General features: G+C 38.5%; 1 protein-coding gene across 1 annotated transcript in view; it reads left to right on the top strand.

The window, feature by feature from the left end:
• LRRC69 (leucine rich repeat containing 69) overlaps positions 1-25,030 on the top strand; it is a 71,832-nt gene that overhangs the window by 26,297 nt on the left and 20,505 nt on the right. The window contains exon 6 of the mRNA XM_081817129.1: positions 20,103-20,204. Coding sequence (XP_081673255.1) covers positions 20,103-20,204 — 102 coding nt within the window. The remainder of the gene's footprint in view (positions 1-20,102; positions 20,205-25,030) is intronic.

The following is a 25,030-nucleotide window of genomic DNA, read 5'->3' on the forward strand; positions in this document are numbered from 1 at the left end:
ACTAACTCTGTGTTCCTTTTTCTCTCATCTCTTCTTTTGGTATGATTGGAAATTTTTGTGATTCCATTTTTAAGAATCTTTGTAAGGCATTTTTATACAGTTTTGTTATTCTTTTAACTTACTACCTTAAAATTTAAAAAATCCTACTTGCTTTATGAAAGTGTATTATTAATTAATACTTACACCCTCCTCTTAGACAATGTAAAAACTATGACATTTTAACTCTATTTGTCCACCTCCATTCTTAAATATTTTGTGTGTACTATAATTTTGCATTTTAAATACAATTATATTTTAAATATAATTTTTTATTTTAAAAGGTTTTATTATTATTATTATTATTTTTAAAGATTTATTTATTTATTTGAGAGAGCGAGAATGAGAGAGAGAGAGAGTACATGGGAGGGGAGAGGGTTAGAGGGAGAAGCAGGCTCCTTGCCGAGCAGGGAGCCCGATGCGGGACTCGATCCAGGGACTCCAGGATCATGACCTGAGCCGAAGGCAGTCGCTCAACCAACTGAGCCACCCAGGCGCCCCTAAAAGGTTTTATTATTATTTTACACAGATAGTATTCATTTAGATTTATCTGCAGTTTTCACATTCTTGTTGTTATTCATTTCTTCCCATATCTCCAGTCTTCCTTTTGGGATTCTATATTTGTTTCCAGCTCAAATCACATTTTTTTTAGTTCTCTTTGAGAATGAGCCTACCTGTGATTCAGTTTCACAGTTTTTGTTTGAGTTAAACTATCTTTCTTTGAACTTTATTTTTGAAGAATAAATTTTACTGGGTATAGAATTTTAAATTGACAGTATTATATGTCACTACTTTCAAAACTTTGTTCCATCGTCTTCTAGCTTCTATTGTTGCTGTTGAGAGGTCTGGGAGAAGTATAGTTTGTTGCTCCTCCTTAGGTAACCTGTTTTTCTTTTCCTGGCAACTTTAAACATTTCCTCATTGTCTTTCATATTCTGCATTTCAAATATGATGTGTCTAGATGTAAACTTCATTTTATTTATCCCACCTGGAATTTATTGGGCTTCTTAGATATGTAAATTAATGTCTTTCATTGTTTTTTGAAAAATTCTTAGTCATTGTCTTTTTCAGTATTGCTTCTACCTCCCCTTTCTTTTGCAACTCTAATTTGCTATATGTTACAGCTTCTCACTGTATCTCTTGTCTTACCCTTCCCTCCTCCACTGTTTTCTCTCCTTTTCTCTCTCTCTGCTTCATTCTAGATATTTCCTCCTGATATATTTTACAATGGAATAATTTATTCTTTGGCTGTGTCTGATGTATTTTAAAACCCATCCATTAGGTTATTTCTTTCAGTTTTATTCAGTGGTACAATTTTTGGTTGGTCCTTTTTCATATCTACCATGTTACTTTTTTTTCTTTTTAAAGGGGGGCTTGAATTCACGACCCTGAGGTCAAGACCTGAGCTGAGATCAAGAGTTGGATGCTCAACTGACTGAGCCACCTAGGTGGTGCTACCATGTTACTTTTTTTTTTTTTTAAAGGTTTTATTTATTTATTTGACAGAGAGAGCGAGAGAGCACAAGCAGGGAGAGCGGCAGAGGGAGAGGGAGAAGCAGACCCCCCACTGAGGAGGGAGCCCGATGTGGGCCTCAATCCCAGGACCCTGAGATCATGACCTGAGCCGAAGGCAGACGCCCAACTAACTGAGTCACCTAGGCGCCCCCATGTTACTTTTTATATTTTTCAGTAATCTACTGAAAATTTTAAGCTTGGTTTTTATTTCCTGGAACATGTTAAATATAGTTGTTTTAATGTTGGAGTTTGATAAATTCCATATTGGGAAGTACTTTTGGGTTGATTTCTGTTGTCTGTTGTTTGTGCAGTTTAATTTACCTGTATCAGTCAGAGTTCTCCAGAGAAATGCTATTCAACCCAGTGCACCATCTTTTCTTTTTATGTGCTTAGTGATATATATAGATGAATATTCTCTCTCTCTCTGTATATAAATGCGCACACATATGTATATATATTGAACACATGTATTTATTAAAGTGTAGTTGACACACAATATTATTTGCAGGTGTATAACATAGTGATATTATAACTGTATAATGCTATAATTCTTGGTTATATTTGATTATATTCAGGACATTGTATTTGAAAAACTATTTTTGAGAATAACTTGAGGCCTCAGATGATGTAACTTCCTAGAGACATTTTCATTTTCTTCTGCCACTTTGACAGTGATGTAATGGCACCCTTTAGTACAATGGAAATAAGAATATGGTTTCACTTTAGTTTCAATGCTTAAGAGACACCCAGAATAGTCAAAGTTGGACTGCTATCTGTGTGGGGTGGATATTTTTTTATTTATCCTTATTCCTAGGTGAAAATTTCTTTCTGGTCTCAGGGGAAAAAGTGTGAGACTTCTTCCTCAGGAGAAAAAATGTGAGACTCAAATCTTTGGATATCCATGTGCTCCTAGATCCTGTCTTGGTTTTTCTGTTGGTCTTTTCTGTTCTTTAATGCCTTGAAGATTTCTGAGATATGTTTATTGAGATATTTTGTCTGAATTACCTTTTTTTCCATTACTGGATTTGGAAGTTTTTGATAGATTTCATTAAGAGAGTGAGAAAACTTGAGTGACTTCATTCCAAAAAACTCAGTTACCTTCTTCAACAGCCAGTGCATTTCCTTTTCTTTAATGATCACTTCTGCTTGTTTCTAGGACTCTTCTGCAGGTATCAGAATATGAAGTAGCAAAGTACTCTAACTTTGACTCACTCAAACCATTCTCTTGCTGTTAAATAGATACTAGATCTGGTTCTCTGGTTAAGAGGTATGTATGGTCTCTTATTTCCTGCCTTCCTGAGGAAATAGTCTTCCCTCCTCTCTGCATGCCTGGTTCTTCTATATCGTTATAGGTCTCAGATCAGGTATCAACTTCTCAGGAAAGCTTTCCCTGGATACCCAAAGTAGCCATCTCATTACTCTATTATCTCAATTCTTAAAATTTTCTTTATGGGACTGTTATAAATGTATGTTTATTTGTCACCTGCTTATTGTATGTCTATCCACAATCCATTCTTCTATGTCCAAGGGAATATAAATTCCCATGAAAGCAGGATGCTTGTCTGTTTATTCATTACTGTGTTCTTATTTAGCACCCTGAATATATCATGCTAGTCCTTTCTGGCCTGCCAGGTCTCTGTGAATAGGTCTGCTGCCAGTCTAATATTTCTACCCTTGTAGGTTACAGACCTCTTGTCCTGAGCTGCTTTTAGGATTTTCTCTTTGCCTCTGAGATTTGCAGTCTTCACTGTTATATGTCAAAGTGTTGACCTATTTTTATTGGTTTTGAGGGAGGTTCTCTGTGCCTCCTGGACTTGAATGCCTGTTTCCTTCCCCAGATTAGGGAAGTTCTCAGCTGTAATTTGTTCCAGTATACCTTCTGCTCCTCTCTCTCTTTCCTCTTCTTCTGATATCCCGATTATTCTAATGTTTCACTTTATGGTATCACCTATCTCTCAAATTCTTCCCTTGTGATCCAGTAGTTGTTTATCTCTCTTTTTCTCAGCTTCTTTATTTTCCATCATTTGGTCTTCTATATCACTAATTCTCTCTTCTGCCTCATTTATCCTAGCAGTTAGAGCCTCCATTTTTGATTGCATATCATTAAAAGCCTATTTGATTTTGACTTGATTAGATTTTAGTTCTTTCATTTCTCCAGAAAGGGATTCTCTAGAATCTTCTATGTTTTTTTCAAGCCCAACTAGTGTCTTTATAATCGTTATTCTGAACTCTAGTTGTGACATTTTACTAATATCCCTACTGATAAAGTCCCTGGCAGTCAGTACTACCTCTTGTTCTCTTTTTTGAGGTGTCATTCTTGTTGATGTGGGTGTCCTGCAAAAGCAAGGACCCTTTGTCATGGAGCAAACACACATACCTGGCCCAGGAGTCTGAGAAGCTGAAGGATCCCAGCAAGGTGGAGGTGTGGTAGGCCTGTTGCTGTACACCCAGGCGGTGAGCCAGCAGATAACCCCATTACTATGTTCTTAGTGCCTAGAGGAGTGCTTGGCAGATGGTAATGTAAGCTTTTATCTCATGACCCCGAGATCAAGAGTTGCACGCTCTACTGACTGAGCCAGCCAGGTACCCCTGAGAAATTAGTTTGAGAATCCTCATCTTTTTCATATTTTTGAACTCTAATTTTATTTGCCACAATTTATAAGTCTTCTATCATAAGCCACCTGAAGTTCTTGGAAGATAATTGGTAATATATTAAAATACAAACCAAAACAAAAATAAAAACCTAAGCCCTGGCTGAGTAGGTATCCCAGGAGACTTCCAAAGTTCCCTCTATGAAGTTACAGGGCATTTAACATTTTATTTATAATCAGCAGTGAGGGTAGGAGGGAAGGGGGTCACTTTTCTCATTATTTATAAGACTTTTATGAGGCAAGGATCAAATAAATTTATAGAAAACTACTCATTGTATAAATGTTAGTTTTCTCTCTCACTTTTTTTTCCCTCTAAGTGGCCATATGCAAAAAATCACAATAGTGTGCAGAGAAGATACAATGGGGAGATAGGTATGTATAGTGATTAGTGACAGTAAAGACTCAAGGTTCTGGAACATAATGAGGGGGATACACTTTTTTTTTTTTTTTTTAAAGATTTTATTTATTTATTTTGACAGAGACACAGCGAGAGAGGGAACACAAGCAGGGGGAGTGGGAGAGGGAGAAGCAGGCTCCCCGCTGAGCAGGGAGCCCGATGTGGGGCTCGATCCCAGAACCCTGGGATCATGACCTGAGCCGAAGGCAGACGCTTAACGACTGAGCCACCCAGGTGCCCCGAGGGGGATACACTTCTTGATACACTTGTGTATCAAGAAGACAACTACCCCGAGGTGTCAGGGAACTCGGCCCAGGAAGTGGTTCTTTCTTTTGTTAGTACCAGGGCAGCTTCCCTTTAGGAAGTTCTGGCAAGAAACTTCCCTGGACTAGATAGAGTCTGAGGGGAAGAACCAGCAGGGGTTGGCAAAGGCCATCATAGGAGGGATGCTCTTCCATTTGTGAATGTATTGTTATATTGTTAGTAAGGGTTTTGTCTACCTGGGTCACAGATGCTTGCTGGAAACAGTATTATGCTAAGGAAGATATATAAAAGTTACTATGTAAAAACAAAATGTGATAAATAATATTCTTTGAAAACTGTGTGTTTGGTTTTGTGTTAAGCACTTTAGAAACATCATCTTATTTAATCCTCATTATAGATCTGTGAGTTGGGTACTGTTGCAATTCCCATTTTACAGATGAGAAAACTGAGGCTGTGGAAAGAGATTAATGCTCCTATAACAGAGCTGAAATTCAAACCTAGGCCACTTCAAAGTCCAAATATTCTTAATTACTGGTAGTAATTTATATAAATATACCATGCTTGATTATCATAGATGGCTTCTATTTGTCAAGATTGTATATTCTTTTGATTTTTGTGGAAGGTGTGGCTGAGTTGAACTAGCCAGAGAAAGGATTGACCTCTGAACCCTTTACCCGTGCTGCGTAGCCTGCTATACTCCTATAGGCTCTGGCTAACTTTAGAAAATTCAAGTCAAGACCCCTGGAAATGTGTTCTTTAGGAGAAGTAAAAGCATAGTTTCATCTGAGATGAGGAGTGGAGATTAGCAATTAACTCTGCAAGCTCTTGCTTTCTGTGCCTAGTAATTAGGAGGAACAATTGGTAACATCTGAAGTCCCTCTACAAAAGGAACCTCTAACCTTACTATTGAGGGAAAGAAAACATACTGGGGTTGGAGCATATTTTTATTTATTTATTTATTTATATATTTTAAGATTTTATTTATTCATTTGAGACACAGAGATACAGAGAGAGAGCATGAGCAGGGGGAGAGCAGAGGGAGAGGGAGAAGCAGGCTCCCCACTGAGCCAGGAGCCCGATGTGGGGCTTGATCCCAGGACCCTGGGATCATGACCTGAGCCGAAGGCAGACACTTAAACATCTGAGCCACCCAGGTGCCCTGGAATATATTTTTAGATACCATGTGGGAGAGTCTGTTGCTGGCATTCCTGGATTAAAGGGGGGGAACTATCAAAGAAACTGCAGGTGTGACTTCCTAGGAGGGTAGACTAAAGAGAAAGCAGAGCTATAAATCAAGACAATAATTCCAGACCGAAGACACTGGATTTGTAGAAGGCTTAAGGCAGCTAAGCGGTGCAGTGGTTACCAGGGAACCCACTCACAGGTGGGGAGACAGTAGGTGACATTGAGGAAGGTTGAGTGTGTCACTGTGGGGACACTTGATATTACAGTTCTTTGTTTTAGAGTATAAACATTTTGCTTTTAATAATACAAATAATGCTGGCTGCTGTGATAACTGACTGAGCTGGCAAGTGTAAGACGTCAGAAACCTAGTTAGTGCTTTATATATTACATTAGTCCTGACTCCTGTCTTTGCTTTTCACCAGCAAAGCACAAGCATGTGCCCCTGCCCACACTATGACAGTGGTGTTGGATTGCCACCATGATGTGAAGGCTTTAGAGATGTGATGCCAGATGTCATTGCTGCTTCCTCCCCTACTTTTGTCCTAGGTTATCCCTTACAGATCTACATGCCCCCTGGGCAATCTGACCCAGACAATAAGAGAATGAATGTGGGGAGGGGGAGGGGGGAATACTAAATGGAAAAAATATATAACCTATGCATACCTGAGGGGGTATTGTTAGAAATCTAATTAATGCTAGCAATATTTTCAACTTTATGGCAGGAAGAGCAGTTATAATGTATGCTTATGGATCAAATATACACCCTGTAAAGCAAGAACAAAATAAAGTGAAACAAGCATGTAGCTTGCATTTAATATGGAAGAGGCCATTTTATGAAATTATTTTACAGTGCTCCCATGTAATTTTTATTCAGGTATTCAGTGTTTTGGAGTACATTCCACTGAATGTCCCCTGGGGAATAAGTAGAGTCAGTCCAGCACTAACTGTCCTCATATAAAACGAACAAGAGGATTTATACGTCTTTGGAGTAAGCCCAGGACTGCCAACCAGGCGCTGTCTTTCAATAAAAGCTCTGCCCCTGCCCATTTTCATAGACACAGAGCTGGTTATAAATTCCGCTGTTCTCTTTTCTCCACCTACACCCTGGTGATCTTGCCTGCTGAATAGCCACAATTTTTAGTTACTGGTTTGCCCCACCCTTGTTGAGCTACATGTGATCCTTGTTCAAAAATTTAGAGATTTGGAAAGTGGAGAAAGCAAGAGGAGGGCACCATGTTGAAGACTCAGAGTCCCACAGAAACAGCAAAATAAGGACAGCCGCTAGGGAGAGAAGTCTGGGTAACTCATGTAAGTGTTTTCAGCATGAATAGACAAGGAAGTGAGATGGGAAGGAGATAACCAGTGGTGTTAAATGTTTGACAACTAGCTCTCTTTGTGGCATCCACCAAGTTCTGTGGGGTAAATGCTCCCACAGCCTGTATCAGGTTCCCAACATGATATCACTGGAAGCCAGGTTGAACATTGATGCTCATATTTGGCTGTCCTGATCTGGTACCAGTCAGCAAATCAATGGCAGTAAATCATGGCACCACTGGTATAGAATTTAAAGAGATTATATATCTTTCTTTTGTGCCAGAGATTCTTAATATATTAGCTTTGTTATTTACAAGCTGTCTATTCTTGGGTAGAGATCCTTCAATTCCCTTAGCCTCATTTCTTTGCTATTAATTCATTTATTAAATATATATTTACATATCTTTTATATGCCAGGAACTATTGTTCTAGGCATTCTGGATACAGACGCGAATAAAATAAACTCTGTACCCTCTTGAATCTTACATTCTAGAGGGGAAGACATAATAAGCAAATACACAAAAAATATAATTTTAGGTAGTTCATGAAGAAAGCACACAGGGCATTATAAGCCCAGAAGGGGAGATTTTATGGATTCTGTTTTTGTGAACTGCTCTATTCTCAGTGCTTACACCACTGCAAGAACAAATCAGCATAAAGGAGGGTCTCCTACTCTAAGTGCAGCTGACATGTGATCAGAGAGACTGGAATGATATAGAAGAATCCATGTGGCAGGTGCTGCTGGGAAGCTGGTTGAAGGCTCCATCTCAAACCCTCTTCTCTTGAACTACTTTTGCAGGGAGTGACCATGTGTCACAGTTCTGGCCAGAGAAAAATAAATGGAAATCTTTTGGGTGGGGTTTCTGGAAAAACTTTTATTATTATTATTTTATTATTAACTAATGTTAATAGTTGTCAGGAGATACTTCTTCAAAGCTTCCAACACTTATATTTGAAAATAGAAAGCAACACAATGCTTAGAAAAAATCTAGCATTTTTATGAGTATTCTTCTTTTTGTCTACAAACTTCAGTATACAAGCAAATTGTTGAAGAGTCAGTTGATTGAGTTTTCTAAAGCAAAGGAACATGTGAACATGTATGTGTGAACATGTGTAATAAAAAAATAAATAACAGTAGTGAATGCTCTAAGCAGCCTAACCAAGAGAGGATATATGAAAAAAAGAATTTGGGTTTTAAGTTCCTGTAGCTGAACCAGTGTTTCTCAACTTTTTTTCATTATTGTCCCCCTTCCACCAGAAGCTTTTTAGACACCAGAAGCTTTTTAGATATTTTTTCCCCTAATAACTTGTCCCCCACCCCATTACATTTTAGCACTGGAGAGAAACTGTACATATTGTCAGGTAGGATTGAGTTTTGGAGGGCCACGAGCCATTGTAATAATATCTAAGATTGTTTTGCCTCCTCCATTAACCAGTTTTCATTTCCTTGAGGATCATATCAGCCCTCACTATTGAAATGCATGAGCCGAACCAGCACAGAATTTGAAAAAATATTTCTTACAGTCTTCCTTTTATACCTCATGGGCCAGATATGTGGGGGAATTTTCAGACTTCTGAGAGAATCTTAGAATCAGCACAGATGTTGAGATAGCTTGCTTGAAATCCTTGAAATACTTTTAGTCCTGGGAAAATTTTATCCACTTTGGGAAGCTGTATTTCCAGTCTTTCAACCCAGTACAGAAAGAGTCTATATCCTGTTGCCATTCCCAAATGCATCTTCTGAAAGTTTGCAGATCAGAAATCAGAGTTAGGGTGATGTGAGTTTGATCATTTTGGGAAAAAAAATTGGGAATTTGTTTTCACTGTGAATTATTTGGAAAATAGAGATAAACAAAAAGAAAAAAAGCAAAATTACCCACAATCTAAGCATGCTAGGCTGGGGGAGGGGGGAATGCTCATACCTTAACATGTTGGTTTATTTTTTTCCTATTCTTCCAGGTTTTTTTTTTAAGGTCTATGAATGCATGTGTATATGTGCAGATATAGATTTTTGTAAAAAAAAAAAAGGAATATTCATACATGCTAATGTGTTAGTATTATTAGTATTACTTGTACATATTAGTGTATTATTCTTACGTACATGTTTTATAATATGCCTTTTCAACTTCTATTGTGAACATTTCCCCATTGCTTGAAGTATTTTCCTATTTCTTTCTTCTTCCCCCCCCCCCATTGGGTATCTAGAGTTATTGTGGAAATTTGACTTAATTATTGAATATTCTTTTATCTAGGTCAATTTGTGCTAACTTTTAAAAAGTTATAGTTGACATTAACTTTAGGTGTACAATGTTACGTTAGTTTCAGGTGTATGACAGTCATTCGATGCTACCTCTCTATTTCTAGTGGGTGGGTGCATCATATTGATATTGTTTATATTTAAGCAGTCTCCTGTTTTTTGACAGGTAGGAGATTTCAAACTTCTTGCCACAATTAAAATGCTTCCGTGAATGTCATTGTAACTAATCTTTGTACATACCGTTAGTTACTCCCTCAGGAAAGATTCATTGAAATGTAATTGCTAGATCCAAATTATGCATACTTTTACTGCTTTGATAAATGTTGTCAAATTTTGCTTCAGAAAGCTTGACATTTTCAAGTTTTAAAACTGGTTCTTATTCTTGCTTTACCTAGGCAGTATTTCACATATCTCTTTAAAAATATTAATTATACTAATTATAGAGTCCTGTCCTATTAGCTCTGTTTCTTCTGATATAAGTTCTTGCCTCTATTATTTCTAATGGTATTGACACTCAGTGATTTTCAGGTCATTTTATTTTTAAGCTTTCATCTTATTTTTGAATTTGAGACACTTGAGATTTCCTGAAAGCTGGCAGCTGTCTTTGCCATTCACTTTATGGGAGAAGATAAAGTTCTTACAGGAGTTTGTGTTGGTCAGTGACAGTAGAGAAATGGTTGAGAATATATTCCAGCAGGTGTAATGCATTCTGATAGCTGCTCATTCTTCCCCGGTGTTGCCAGCCACTCAGGGTCCCTCTCACCTCTCTCTATTCAAAGCACTGCTCCTATTAAGCTCTAGGTGTGTGGGATTCAGGGAAAGGAGGTATGGAGGTGGGAGGTGGAGTGTGGCCGTGTGATAAGAATGGGTGGATAAATCCATGGTTTCTGCCAGTTTCTTAGTATGGTAATCCTCCTGTCTGTTGTTTCACTACCTGTTCTTTTCTGGAGACCTCTACTACCTCTGTGTACTGTCCCTCCATTCCATTTTTTTGTGTGTGTAGAAATTTCCCCCTGGGCTTCCATTGCATCCTGGGTTGATACTTCTTTCTTCAGATGATAACTGTTTATAGTTTCTGTTCCTGTGAGAATTTCTATTCCTGTTTTTAAGTGGCTATTTTTTATTCTAAAAGGTATCTTTGTGTCATTTCTAGGATTTGTCATGGGAGAGGGATATTGCTGATTGTGCTTAGTTTTACCATCTTGAAACCAGAAGTACTTATATCAGTTTGCTAATACATTTGCAGCATGCGGAAATGCCTTTACCCTTGTCTGGTAGCACTTAAATGAAGCAAAGTATTGGGGGAAGAAAAGGAAGACAAAATAATGGCTGATCTTAACAAGCCAGAAGAACAATAAATGTAACTTGCCTATTGTAGACAACGGACTACATGTTGGTGTAGTACCTAATTTTTCTAGAATGCTTCAAAGTTTACCACATACTTTATACTTCCTCGTTTGACCTTCACAATTAGTAAGATAGTTATTGTTGTAATTATACATGAAGAACAGGCTCAGATACTTTAAATGACTTGTGTAAAGAGATTGTGTGGAGGAAATGGATTTGATCCCAGTCCCCAGCCTTTAAGACCATGCTTTCTCTGTTCTGCAACTAAGTATAGATTTAGTTATAGGAAAAGCTTAAAAGAAAGGGTGTTTTAGTTAAAATAACAGTGACTTAAGGGAAGGTAAAGAAAAGCATTCAAGAATTCTTGAAACATTGACATCTAATTTGAGTAAAGGACAACAAAGATATGTGGAGTGGAATTAAAGGTGTTTTACCTTTAGATGCTTTATTTAAAACCACATTGGGACTTGCATGAAAACCAAGGCAGAAGCTACAAACTGGCATTCTTTCTGCATTTCTCATCATGAATCTGGCCACTAAAATTTTAATTTCCTGTCAGAATAAAAAAAATAGAAGACCGAATATCTCACAATTGGTTTTTAAACCATAAACAGCTTTCATAAAATCTTTGAATATCTTTCTTCTGGTTCACTACTCTGAATTGTTGCCTGGTCTGAATAAATTTTAATATGTAATTCTTTAGTTTAAATTGTAGACTATCCCAAGGCAGAGGTTGGGGACTTTGATTTCTTTGTTATTCCCCAAGGAAAGTGCCTTTTATAGTTTGGTTACTGCTGATGACTGCTTTTTATCTGTAACCAGATCTGTGAGGTTTAGAAATATGGATGAAAGAATATCATAAGGTATATGGCTTCTCTATCCAGTGGAGAGGTACTAATTATTACATAATTTGCTTTCAGAAGCCTGAAACTGTTTCTAAAGAGTGAGTATTTGAAAGTCTTAAATAGTTTGAGAGAAGGGAGGAGTAGATTTTTAGTTTTGCAAAGAAGGGTTTGAAGAAAAGCACCCAGGAAGGTTAGTTGGAGTAATTTAGAAACAGTGGAGAGAATTGTTTATCTGCTGAAGGTGGGACAAAAGAATTCTATGACATGTTGAAATTGGCGTGCATGATTCCTTTTGGCTCTGTGGTTGCAACATAAATAGAATTTAACTAAAGTTACATAGGGAAGAGTAAGGAGAATCTCACGGGGATTCAAGCAGGAGCAACGGTAAGGTTGGGCAGAGCTCAGGGGATTGGAGAGAGTGTTCTCAGTTCAGGTTGCTGCTGGGATCTTCAGCAGCATGAGGATGAATTGTTAGGTCATCACACTTGTTGATATAATGTTGATATGTTGTTATAATGTAGCCATATTCCAAACGTTGCTCTGTTTATACCTTGTTTCTGGTCTCCTATAAGAGCAGCATACATATAACGTACTGTGGAGTTTGCACAAACTTGACATAATAGCTGTTTTATTCCAGCTTCCAGAACTCAGTTGCAAATTATTTCCATGTTTCTCGGTTTAAATTCCCAAAAGAGTATATGATTAGGCAAGTCTGTTGGATCGCATATGATTGGATCAGGCCTATGATTAGCTTTCTTTGGCTCAGGAGTCAAGCCCCTGTTTAAGTGTCCAAGTAGTAGAATCATAACATGTAAAATCTATAGGTGGCAGGGTCCCTGGGTAGTGGTGGAAAGTGGGGGTTGGAGCAGCATCAGCAGAGTAGGAAAAGCTTGGTGGTCCTAGTATATGTTTAATGGAGCTGAAATTTAAACAAGGCAATTTGATTACCAAGTCTGTCTTCCTAGACCCATGCATGTTATATACTGAGTCTTGCACTAGGAATTGGGGATATAATGGTGAGGAACCAGATGGGGTCTCTGCTCTCTTACAGCTGTAGTATAGTGGGAAAACATATTGATCAACTAATTAACATTATGAATATATAATTACAAACTGAAATCCATCCACTAAAAGGGAGAATCCCTGATCTATGAGAGAGAGAGCAGTAGTCAACAGGTAGGTTAGGGAAGGCTTCCAGGAGGAAGTAACATAAGCTGAGAGCTGAAGAATAAGTAGGAATCATTTAGGTGAAAGGAAAAGACACATTTCAGACAGAGTAAACAGCATGTGGAAAGGGCTTGGGAAGGAGCATGGATGTTCAGGGAACTGGAAATAATTTAGTGTAGCTGGAGCTCAGAGATTGGATGGGAAGAGACCACGGCCAAAGAATATAGGGTATGTGTAAGGATTTTTATCTTTATTTGAAGGGCAACACAAATTTCAAAGGATTTTAGGCAGGGGGTGATATAATCAGATTTGCATTTTGAAAAGATCATTTTGTCTGAAGGGTGGAAGACCTATCGGAGGAGACCAGAGGGAATGTTGGGTACACTTCAGGTAGACTCTTACTGAAGCCAAGTAAAAAATTATGGTAACTTGGTCTAAGGTGGTAGCAGTAGGAGTGGAAAGACTTGAACAGATTCAAGAGACATTTAAGAGGTAAATTTGGAAATGGTGATGAGTTATAAGCTTTCTATGGTCTAGGATAGAAAATGCTGGGAAAAGACCAACCTTAGGAGAGCAGATCATGAGTTCAATCTTGGACATGGTGAGTTTGACTTGTATTTAAGACATGAAAGTGAAGATTTTGAGTAAGCAATTGGCTATCGGATGTGGAATCAGAGTCATTGGCTTAGAGATTTAATTGAAATTGTGGAAGTGGGTAAAATTGCCTAGGGAAAAGAAAATAAAGTAAAAAGAGAATGTGGTGGGCTCTGTGGAGAACTATTTCATGGTTGGGCAAAGAATGATAGGACAGCAAAGAAAAAGCTGAGTTAATGTTGGCTAGCATGCTGAGTAGAGAAGAATTTCTGGCAACCCCTGAAGGCATTTTGGAAGGTAGTCACTGTGGTTCCTGTCTACCCTGCAGTGTGATTCTGCAAATGGGACTTATTTGCTTGAGTGCAGAAACAGGGAAAACTGATGGCAGGGATGACCCAGGGTTAGGTTTTCTTAAACACAGGTAGTGAAAAGACAGAGGGCCAGAGGGTTCAGGTATGTCATATAATTTACCAGACCTTTTTTTTAATATAGGAGAATCTTTTAAAATTTTAAGTAATTCTGAGAAACACATTTTGTGCATAAATATTTGTTCCTATTTCAAATATTTATTTTGGGCGAATTCCTTCAAGTAGAATTAACAAAGAGAAAGAATGACTTTCAGGCTTTTTGATGACATTGCAAATTTGTTTATAAGTAGATTGCCCTAATCTTGTTTACATTGGGCAGTGGATGTTCTGATGTTTATTTTTATTTTTAAAATTTTTTTCTTTAGATGTTTCTAAGAAGGTACTTTATTTATTTTTACTGAAGTATAATTAACATACAGTGTTATCTTAGTTTTAGGTGTACAATATAATGATTCAGCATTTCTGTACATTACTCAGTGCTCATCATCGTAAGTGGACTCTTAATCCCCTTTATCTATTTTTCCCATCTCCTCACCCACCTCCTAATTTTTATTTTTTGCATTTTGGTTGGCAAAATAAATGTATTCCCCAAATTCTTTGTTTTTGTTACTCTCTTTCCGCTGCTTTGTATCTTGAGGAATTTTCTTTGGTTAAGGTAATTAGCTCATACATGTAGAAGTCTTTCCATTGTTTTTGCATGTTAATGAAAACTTGTCTGGATTTCGAATCCATGGGTCATCAGGATTTTCCTTCTCAAATGGCTAAATGTAAGATTACATTTTTTTCTGAATTTTAATGGTATGGACAAATCTGAGAGCAGAGCGCTAAAAAGTGGAAAGTGCAAATGATCTGAGGTGAAGAATGTGTGGAAAGAAAGCCAATGTTGCCAGAATGGAGATTGGGTTAGAGAAAGTGAGAGTGAGGGCTAGGGGTCAAAGATGGGATCAAAGATAGTGCAGGGTCCAATCATAAGAGTCCTATAGGCCAGTGTGGGGAGTGAGATGAGAACCACTGGATGATTTTGAGCAAGGGAGTGATATGATCTAATTTACATTGTGAGGCGATCACACTGTTGAGGATGGAGCACTCAGGGCCTGTGGAAAGAGAAGCCTCTTCCTCTGCTGGTTCTCCGGTGGTTCGAAGACAGAAGTGGGGTCTAAAGCAGGGGTGGGGTGGGGATCGTGAGGAGAGACAAACAAGCCCTTGTAGACCAGTTGTTCTTTTTACAGTGATGTTTAAATCAAGAGGCCTGAAGAGGATGCTAGAATCATTGTCCCATCAGGTTAAGGCCCAGTGTATTGAAGGCAGGAAGGGGCCTGGGCTTGGGGCTTTGGCCACTTCTCCCTGGCCAGAATTGAGGAAGGGGTGTGTGTGTGTTTAGAGCTGGAGAGTTTAGTAATCTCCTTTCCTCTAGTTTTCTCTTGGCCTCCATTCTTCAACTCCTTCTAAGGGTCTTCTTTAGGGACAAGTATCCAGCTGATACTGAAGGATCCTGACTTTAGGTCACTTTATGCCTATTTCCACTCCCACTCCCGGAATAGAGTTTTTGGCTTTCTTATGTTCAAATGTTATCATCAGCCTACTCATTATACAATTCTGATTAGATATGAAGTTTATCATATATTTTCTTAAATTTCTCATTGGTTACATATTATTTCTGTCCTTTTTAGAATTGTTCATATATTTTTTGAATGCCATAGCCCCACACTTAAGATCTTATCCTCTTTACAAGTTGGGCTTTAGCTTATTTAGAAATTCTAATTCTTGCTAACAGGAACCCACGAGCTTTGGGATGGTCCAAAGAGTCCATGGTAATTTGCTGTTAGCCTACTTATCAGTTCTATTTTTGTCAATATGAAATCTCATCCTCCTTTTTTCTTGTTTACTTTAACAATGTTCTTGCTAAACCAGACCTTCTGATCTCCCTTATTACTTTAGTCTGAAGCAGCAGAAGGACTTGCTGAATTTATACATTGTTCCTGAGGCCTGGGGCTTTGGAGGAACAGTTACAATTGACCACCTCTGGAGAAAAAGGCCTTTGAAAATTTTGAGTTCTTAGGGAGAGCTGTGTGTGCCTGAGGTTTCTGAGAAGACATTTGTTAATTTACCAGTTATTTACTGGGCATCAGCTGTGTTCTAAGTACTGAATTTAGAGGTTGCATTACATAGGCACTTAAGATGTGGTTCTTAAAGAGACCAAAGCCTGAGAGATGAAGATAGACTTTTCAATGATTGTTTCATAGTATTATATATAAGGCCCAAGGAATAGACACGGAAACATTTGGTAGAAGCCGGAGAAGTTTAGGTGGGTAATATTTCATCTTGAAGAAGAGGTGATCCAGGAATGGGGTGAGTAGAAGGCACAGGATGAGTAATAACTGTGAGATAAGACACAGGCCTCTTGTGAGACCCCTAAGTAACTTAGGATGACTGGCGTATAAGGGTGAAGGTTGGGCTTACCAGGATATAGGGTTGGAGAAACTGGCCGAGAAAACCCAATTATGATATACTAGGGCTTTTGAGTTTATTCTGTGGACAAAAGAGAACACTGAAAAGTGTTCAGCAGGATTGTATTATGATCAGATTCTCATTTTAAAAGACAACTTTGGCAGCAGAAGTTTGCATGGAGACTAATTTGAGTACTGTTGTAATAATTCATATAAGGTGAGGGCCTTAATCAAGGCAGAGGGTTAGTGGCTGGGGTTGGGAGTAGGAGGAGATTCTGCAGAGGTAGTGAGGAGGTGGGTGGGAGAGCAGGATGGAAATAAAGGAGAGATTCCAGGGGCGCCTGGGTGGTACAGTCGGTTGAGTGTCCAACTCTTGGTTTCGGCTCAGGTCATGGTCTCAGGGTGGTGAGATCGAGCCCTGCTTTGGGCTCTGTGCCGAACATGGAGCCTGCTAAAGTTTCTCTCTCTCCCTCTGCCCTTGCTCTCGTGCTTTCTCTCTCATTCTCTCTCAAATAAATAAGTAAACCTTAAAAAAAAAAAAAAAGGATAGATTCCAGAAATTTTAAGAACGTAGAATTGACAGAACATGGAAAGAGATTTGATGTTGGTGATGAGGCAAAGGAAGGAGGAAAATGTAGAGGAAACATGAGTTTAGTTTCAAATGTTGGAATTTATGGTGACTGTGGGACTTCCAGCTGGAGATGTTCCATAGATAGCCAGATATTTGAGAGCATTACTCAGGAAGTTCATTTGTAAAGGTGGTCGATACAAACAACTTCAGCACAAAGTTCCTTGAATCCTTGATTTTAATGAGCTTTCCCAGTCTGCACTTCAGCAAACCGCCTCCACGTTCATGTCTGGATTTTACCATCATTTTCACCTGCTCTAAGTTGGAAGAATGAAAGTCTAGTACGGCAGTTTGAGCACTGGTTCCTCCTGTTTTCCAGTTCCCTATTGCTTTACAGCCGTATCTTTTAGGTCAGTGACAATTCATATCCCTTTATTTCTCCTTTTAGTACCTGGTCTGTCGAAACTTTGTACTATTATTTCTTTTTCTATCTAGCCTAGACCATAAAGCCCAAAGCATTTACTTTTTAGTACATGCAGTGCACCCATTCCCTTGCTATCTGATGTATCCATTCTGCAGACTCTCAGTGTTGGATCTGGGACGCTGGGTGCTAAATGGAAGCACACAGTGTGTAGACATGGATCACCACAAATGTGTGAATTCCAGTAGGTCCCTCAGCACCTCTGTATGATATTTTTGCTTGTCTCTGGCCAGGTTTCTCTTCAAAAATCTGTAGTACATTCCAAACTTTCACCTCCTTCTTCCTGCCTCCTTCCACAGTGACGCCTTGCTTCACAATTCAGTTGACAGATGGTCTTACTCTCTATTTTAGAGACAGAATTGAAGGGAACATGTCTGACTTCTTCAGTGATCCAAGCTCACACCTTCAGACATATCCCTGCCTGCATTTACACTTCCTTTCTTCTGGCCACAGAAAGAGGAAATAATTCAAAGATGTTAGTATTCAAAGGTCATTTGTGTTCACCTGATCATTACTATTTCAATTATCCTTTTATCTCCTTTCTATTAATCTCTGTATTGGCACTTACCTTCTTTGTGCTCACGTGATCTTCATCTTAAAAAAATAAAACCCCTCATTTTAACCTTCATTTCCCTGAAGCTGCGAATCCCCTCTCCAGATACGACAGATCAGTGAATGTTTATGATTTTTTCCCCTCTATATCAGAGTTTTCCAACTTGAACACTATTTTGCATCTGATAATTCTTTGTGGGGGCTATCCTGTGTATTGTAGGATGTTTAGCAGCATTCCTGCTCTTTACTATTTAGATATCAGTAATACTCCCCCGCCCCCATTTATGACAACCAAAAATATCTATTATGGGAGTGGGGCAGATTTGTTCCACTTGAGATAAAACTCAAAACTCTTGTTTGAGTAGGCAGGTGCAAAGACTCTGAAAGGCTGTAACAACATTTTATTAAACAGAAGAGAACGTAGCTAATTGTGCTACTGGGGTGACGACAATGACCAAAAATATTGTCCTAGTAAGAAGCAAGGCTGACCGGAAACCCAGTAGTGCACAAAGAGAGAGGGTATGAAAAAAATGTTGTTCTGGGGAATATTCAGAGTGGACATTGAGAGATTGTGTGACTTCAGGTTATTGAAACTTACCTGCTCGAAACACATGCTAGTGAATTTCATTAATTAATGTCCTTTCATGAGGATAACTTCTTTCTGAAATATTTTGTGTAGCAAGTTAGCAAACTGAGTCACTCATTACTACGTATGATGGAAGGGTAGTGATAGGATTCAAAGGAAGAGAAGGATGACCCCTAAAGAGAAATGTGTGCCCTTTGAACCATGGTCAAATTTGAAATGAGGTTCATATATGTTAACGATACTCACATATAGCAAGGTATTCAAGTTTGTATGTTTGAAAAAGGGCTATGAGTTTTGATATAAATTATGGAGTGTTCTTTAGGACAGAAAGGAAAAAATGATATGCTGGGAGTGCTTTCTTGATTTCAGCACATCCAGCACTGACTTGGGGCTACCACTGGATTCAACTCTCTAGTTTGCTTCCTGATGGTAGACAACATAGGAAACTGCCTTAGGAAAGTCAGAATGTCTGTTGTGGGACCAGGAGGCAAGGTGATTCCAACATGGCCTTGAGCCCTGTATTTTATTTCAAAATGTCTAGTGACATGATGACCTGGAAAGGTGTTTTAAATCAATTATTTTAATTTGTTGCATGTTTGCTATGTTTCAAACCCTAAGCTGAAATCAGGGAAATATCTAATTCTTCCATAAGTGTGATGATGCCGGCTCATCCTGGCTCACAGGAACCAATTTTCCACATCTCTTCCCAACTCTGTGTTTGGTGACTGGAATCAGCCGTGGTAGCAGTATTTACACCAACGAATCAAAACATGCCACAGTTCAGGGCTTTTAAAAATGTTTTATTTCCAGAGAACTGTTTTACCAGTGCACCACTGAAGATGGGTCTTATTTTTTCCATTTCACAGCTGAAACTGAGGCTCAGAAAAGTAATTCTCTAAATGAATTTAACTTTGAAAACACATAGGTTCCTGGGAAGCAAGGCATGCTATTAATATGAGCGAATCCCTTATTTTTCTACTAAAATGGTAGACTTAAATGGCAGACAATTGAATTTAGGGTTCCTTCATAGAAGATTAAATATCCTTGTGAAATCTGTTCTCCTTTTTTTATTTTCACTGTGCACAATAGGTTATAGTGAGAACATTTTGATTTTCCTTTGTTTCTCTTACCTTTTTCACTGAACATAAATGGATCATGGTTCACAGTCTTTGAGACATGGATTCTGGTGTATATTAGAATGTTATTTTTCATCATACTTGGTTTTCTAACAGATACGTTATTTGCAAAATGTCCCTAGCATTTGGTTAATTAACGGCCCCTTTTCTATTACTAATCAATCCCATTATCCTGAACAAGTTTTCACAGTTGTCTAGTATGGGGGATGCCACCTGGGACTTGTAAGGTCATTGCCATTCACGCCAGCATGAAGACTCTTAGGCTTCTAACAACTAGAGTACATCCTGCTGTTAAAATACTAACATGGAATGTAAGTCCTAAATAAGATGTAGCCTCAAAAGTGAAGTTTGTTATTTTATCATGCAATGAAGTTTTTATTTTGTTTTGAAAGTTTCAGAATCTGAAGCTGAAGGAATTCTACTGTGAAGGAAACCCACTATTCCTGAAGCAGCCAGTTAATGCTGTACAACAGGAGGACGCCTGGAGTCTACAGGTGAAGCCTTATGTCATTTACACAGGTCCTCAAACGAAAGCTGTGATTTACATTTTAAAGAGTTTTCTGTAAATATTCTTGTAAGCCAGCAAATGATTACTGCAATCCTAGTCCATTGGCAGTGTGGATCCTAGACATAATCTCTTTGACTTGCTTACAGAATCCAATGTAATCCTGATTTCCAGAGTGACCAAATTTGGAGAAATGGAAACATTTTGTTGGATGAAAAGAAAAGAGAGGAATTTGTTTTCACTTTAACCTTCCAAGTATTTTTTCAGTATTATATAAAGATGTATTTGATTTGTTCTTACCAGGATCTTTGCCTCTTCCATTGTATTTTCACTTGTCCCTATTTCTAGTGGATGAAAGAATATGATCCAGAAATCATGTTGACTTTAGTCAGACAAATTGATGATATTAAAAGATGGAATAGAAAAGCATATTAGAGGACTCTCTTTGTGTGTTTTTTGGTGACAGGTGAATTAAAGATTGTAGATCTTTCCACATTTGAGTATGCATCTCCATCATGCATTTGGACTTCTCAGGTTCTAAGTGCTTAACAGGAATGAACTAATTTAGTCCTCTAATAATCTTAAAAAGGTAGTACCCTTATTGTCCTCCTTTTATAGATAAACTGAGACTCAGATAGGTTAAATAACTTGTCCAAGTTCACAGAGCTAGTAGGTGTTGGGATGATGATGCCAACCTAAGCAGCTGGGCTTCAGATTCCATTTTCAGAAAGCTCCATTGTCTCAGAAAGATGCTGCTGGAAGGTGAGGGAAAAGGAAACAGAGGTGGTCCCTTCCTGGAAGAGGTTCTGATTTATGGAGGGGACTGAATGAGCAGTTAACTGAATGTGGCAGTGGTCTCATTGGGAGCCCTTGTATTCAAGAGTGTTGCCCTGTGGCTGGGATGAAGATGCAGAGTGGGAGAGCAGTATTTCTTTCCTCTTTTTTAAAACTGTAAAGACCCAGGAGCACAAACATTTTACACACACACACACACACACACACACACACACATACAGTTGACCCTTGAACAACACAGGGACTAGGAGTGCCAGCCCCATGCAGTTGAAAATCCATGTATAACTTTTGACTCCACCAAAACTTAACTACTAATAGCCTACTGTTGCTGGAAGCCTTACCAATAATATAAATAGTGGATTAACATATTAACACATAACAAATAGGTGTTAATGTACATATGTTTTATATACTGTATTCTTACAATAAAGTAAGCTAGAGAAAAGAAAATATTAAGAAAATCATAAAGAAGAAAATACAGTACTATACTATATTGAAAAAATTCATTGTCTTTGGAAACCAGAGGGGCTTAATATCATGAGTTTTTAAAACTTTTGTTTTGGCACATTGTGAGATTTTATAATCAGTGGAGCTTACCACCTGGAACTTTAAAACTCAGCAGCTTGGCTGTGGGAGAGCCAGGGGGTGATAAAACACTGAGTTCCCACCCTTAAAGAGACAGCGTAACAAACAGCCCCAGTGATACAGCATAGAAGCAGCAGTTTGAACAACACTTGGGGTATGGGAGAGAGATTTGCTTATTATCTCAGAACTTGTGCAGGAGGCGCAGGGATCTTTGGGAGACTTCTCTAAGAACAAAAGAGCTGGAAGGCCCACACCCCAGCCTAGATACACAACACATGCAGGAACCAGCAGAGTGTGAACACTCCACCTAGCTTGCTAACAGTGTACCCCACACCCACCCTCTTCTGCAGCCTCACTCCCTCCAACCCTGCAGGAGTTTTCCAAATTGGCTACAGGTCCCCTCTCACAGTAGACCTGCACAGAACTTCCTGACACTATGTGCCCTGCCCTTGCATTCTCCTGTTGAGCAGACCCCTCCATCCTGCCCCCCCACAAGAGTCCAAAGCTAGGCCACAAGTGTGGTATTGTGCAAGCAGCCCCAGTAGGGGTCAGCACCATTCCAAAGTGACTCCTGTCCTGGGGAGACTGGAAGATAACCACACATACCAGTTAAACTGCAGCCCCAGCAGTGGGCTGAGTGCAAACATCTGGTCTAACTACAGCCTCCACCCATCAGTGACAGCCCCCCCCCCCCGGCCCCTGGGACAACACAGGAAGAGTGCCCTGCAGTTTGGTGCTACTGCATCTCTGACAAATGCTTGGTCTGACCCAATTCAAGCCCAGGGCAGCCCCAGATTGGCCCATGAACAACAGAGGGACCAAACCCTTCCAACAACAGGGAAAGTAAGCCACTGCTGACAACTGGACTGAGACAAATACAGCTCAGCCACAACAGTAGGGCCCACACAGCTCACAGGAGACATCCCTGAAACCCCAAATTCTGATGAACAGGGGACATTACACTAAAGGACACTGCAGGACCTCTCCTTCATAAGGCCACTACCTGTAAGAGCAGGAGACTATAAAAAACTACTGTAACTGATAAATGAATTTAGTAAACTCACATGATACAAAAGCAGTATACAGAAATCTGTTGCATTTCTTTACACTAATAACAAAACAGCAGAAAGGGAAATTAAACAGTTTTATTTATAATTGCACCAAAAATAATAAAACACCTAGGAATGAACTTAACCTAAAAGGTGAAGACCTGTACTCTGAAAACTATAAAACATCAATGAAATAAATTGAAGATGACACAAACAAATGGAAAGACAGTCCATGCTCATGAATTGGGAGAACAAATATTGTTAAAATGGCCTTACTACCCAAAACAATCTACAGATTTAATGCATCCCCATCAAAATACCAACAGTGTCTTTCACAAAACTAGAACAAATGATCCTAAAATTTGTATGAAACAACAAAAGACCCCAAATAGCCAAAGCAATTTTAAAAAAGAACAAAACTGGAGGAACCTCAATTCCAGATCTCAAGATACACTACAAAGCTGTAGTAATCAAAACAGTATGGTGCTGGCACAAAAATAGACACATAGATCAATGGAACAGAATAGAAAGCCCAGAAATAAACCCATGATTATAGGATCAATTAATCTACAACAAAAGAGACAAGAATATAATGGGAAAAAGACAGTCTCTTTAACAGATGGTGTTGGGAAAAGTGGACAGCTACATGCAAAAGATTGAAACTGGCCCACTTTCTTATACCATATATAAAAATAAGCTGAAAATGGATTAAAGACCTAAATGTGAGACATGTGTCATAAAAATCCTGGAGGAGAGGACAGGCAGTAATTTCTCTGACATTTTTTCTAGATAGTCTCCTGAGGCAAGGGAAGCAAAAGCAAAAACAAACTATTGGGACTACATCAAAATAAAAAGCTTCTGTGCAGTAAAAGAAACAATCAATGAAACAAAAAGACAACCAGTGAATGGGAGAAGATATTTTCAAACAATATATCCAATAAGTGGTTAATATCCAAAAAATATAAAGAACTTATACAACTCAACACCGAAGGAACAAATACTCCAATTAAAATGGGCAGAAGATATGAACAGAGATTTTTCAAAAGACATACAGATGTCCAAGGGGCAAATGAAAAGATGCTCAACATCACTCATCATCAGGGAAATGCAAACCAAAACCACAATGAGATATTCCCTCACTCCTGTCAGAATGTCTAAAATAAAAAACACAAGAAGCAACAGGTGTTGGTGAGGATATGGAAAAAAAGGAACCCTGTGCACTGTTGGTGGGAATGCAAACTGGTGCAGCCACTGTGGAAAACAATATGGAGGGTCCTCAAAAGTTAAAAATAGAATTACCATATGATCTAGTAATTCCACTACTGGGTATTTACCCAAAGAATGCAAAAAACTATATCAAAGAAATACATGCACCCCTTTGTTTATTGCAGCATTATTTACAATAGCCAGATTATGGAAGCAGCCCAAGTGTCCATTGATAGATGAGTCCACAGTTCAAACCCGTGTTGTTCAAAAGGGTCATTTGTACTTAGTAGAAATAATGATTTTTACTTATATTAATGATTTGGGTATTTTTTTAAAGGTTTTATTTATTTGACAGAGAGACAGAGACAGTGAGAGAGGGAACACAAGCAGGGGGGATGGGAAGAGGGAGAAGCAGGCTTTCCGCGGAGCAGGGAGCCCGATGTGGGGCTCGATCCCAGGACCCTGGGATCATGACCTCAGCCGAAGGCAGACGCTTAATGACTGAGCCACCCAGGTGCCCCAATGATTTGGGTATTTTTGAAAGTATTTCTTAAGATTTTTTCTTAGGAAGGTGCCAAATTAATTATATATTTCATATTTGTACTTAAAGTAAAAGTCATTTCTAGTGGATATTTGGGTAATGTTACTGATATAAACTATTTTTTAAAAATATTTTTTATGATTTTTTATTTTTTTAAGTATCTCAGTATAGAGATTACTTAACTCACAACCCTGAGATTAAGAGTCACATGCTTCACCAACTAAGCCAGCCAGGTACCCCTGATTTAAACTACTTGATCTGTCAAAGAATTGTAGAGCTTTGATTTAGGCTATGCCTTGATTAAGATTTTTAAAAACTTTTCTTCACCTCAAAGATTTATGAAATAAATTTAATGTTTATGACTAGATTATAACAAAATATTAACCAAAGCATACTGCACCAGTAGATGCTGCACCAGTAGAGTTTTTACCCATGTTAGTTAATTTAATTCTCTGAATTCTCTGTGATTGTATTAGAAAAAAATCCCTGTTTTACAGGTGTGGTATCCAAGATTAGAGAAGTTAATAAGGACTTGGCCAGATAGGGTCACACCGCTGATAAGTTGTAGAGCCAGGATTTGTACCTATTTATCTGTCTAGCTCTAAGAATCTTTCCTCTTTTTTTTTTTTTTTTTTTTTT

Source organism: Leptonychotes weddellii, chromosome 4, assembly GCF_054177405.1.
Source record: "Leptonychotes weddellii isolate Sample4059 chromosome 4, ASM5417740v2, whole genome shotgun sequence".
NCBI classification, from domain to species: domain Eukaryota; kingdom Metazoa; phylum Chordata; class Mammalia; order Carnivora; family Phocidae; genus Leptonychotes; species Leptonychotes weddellii.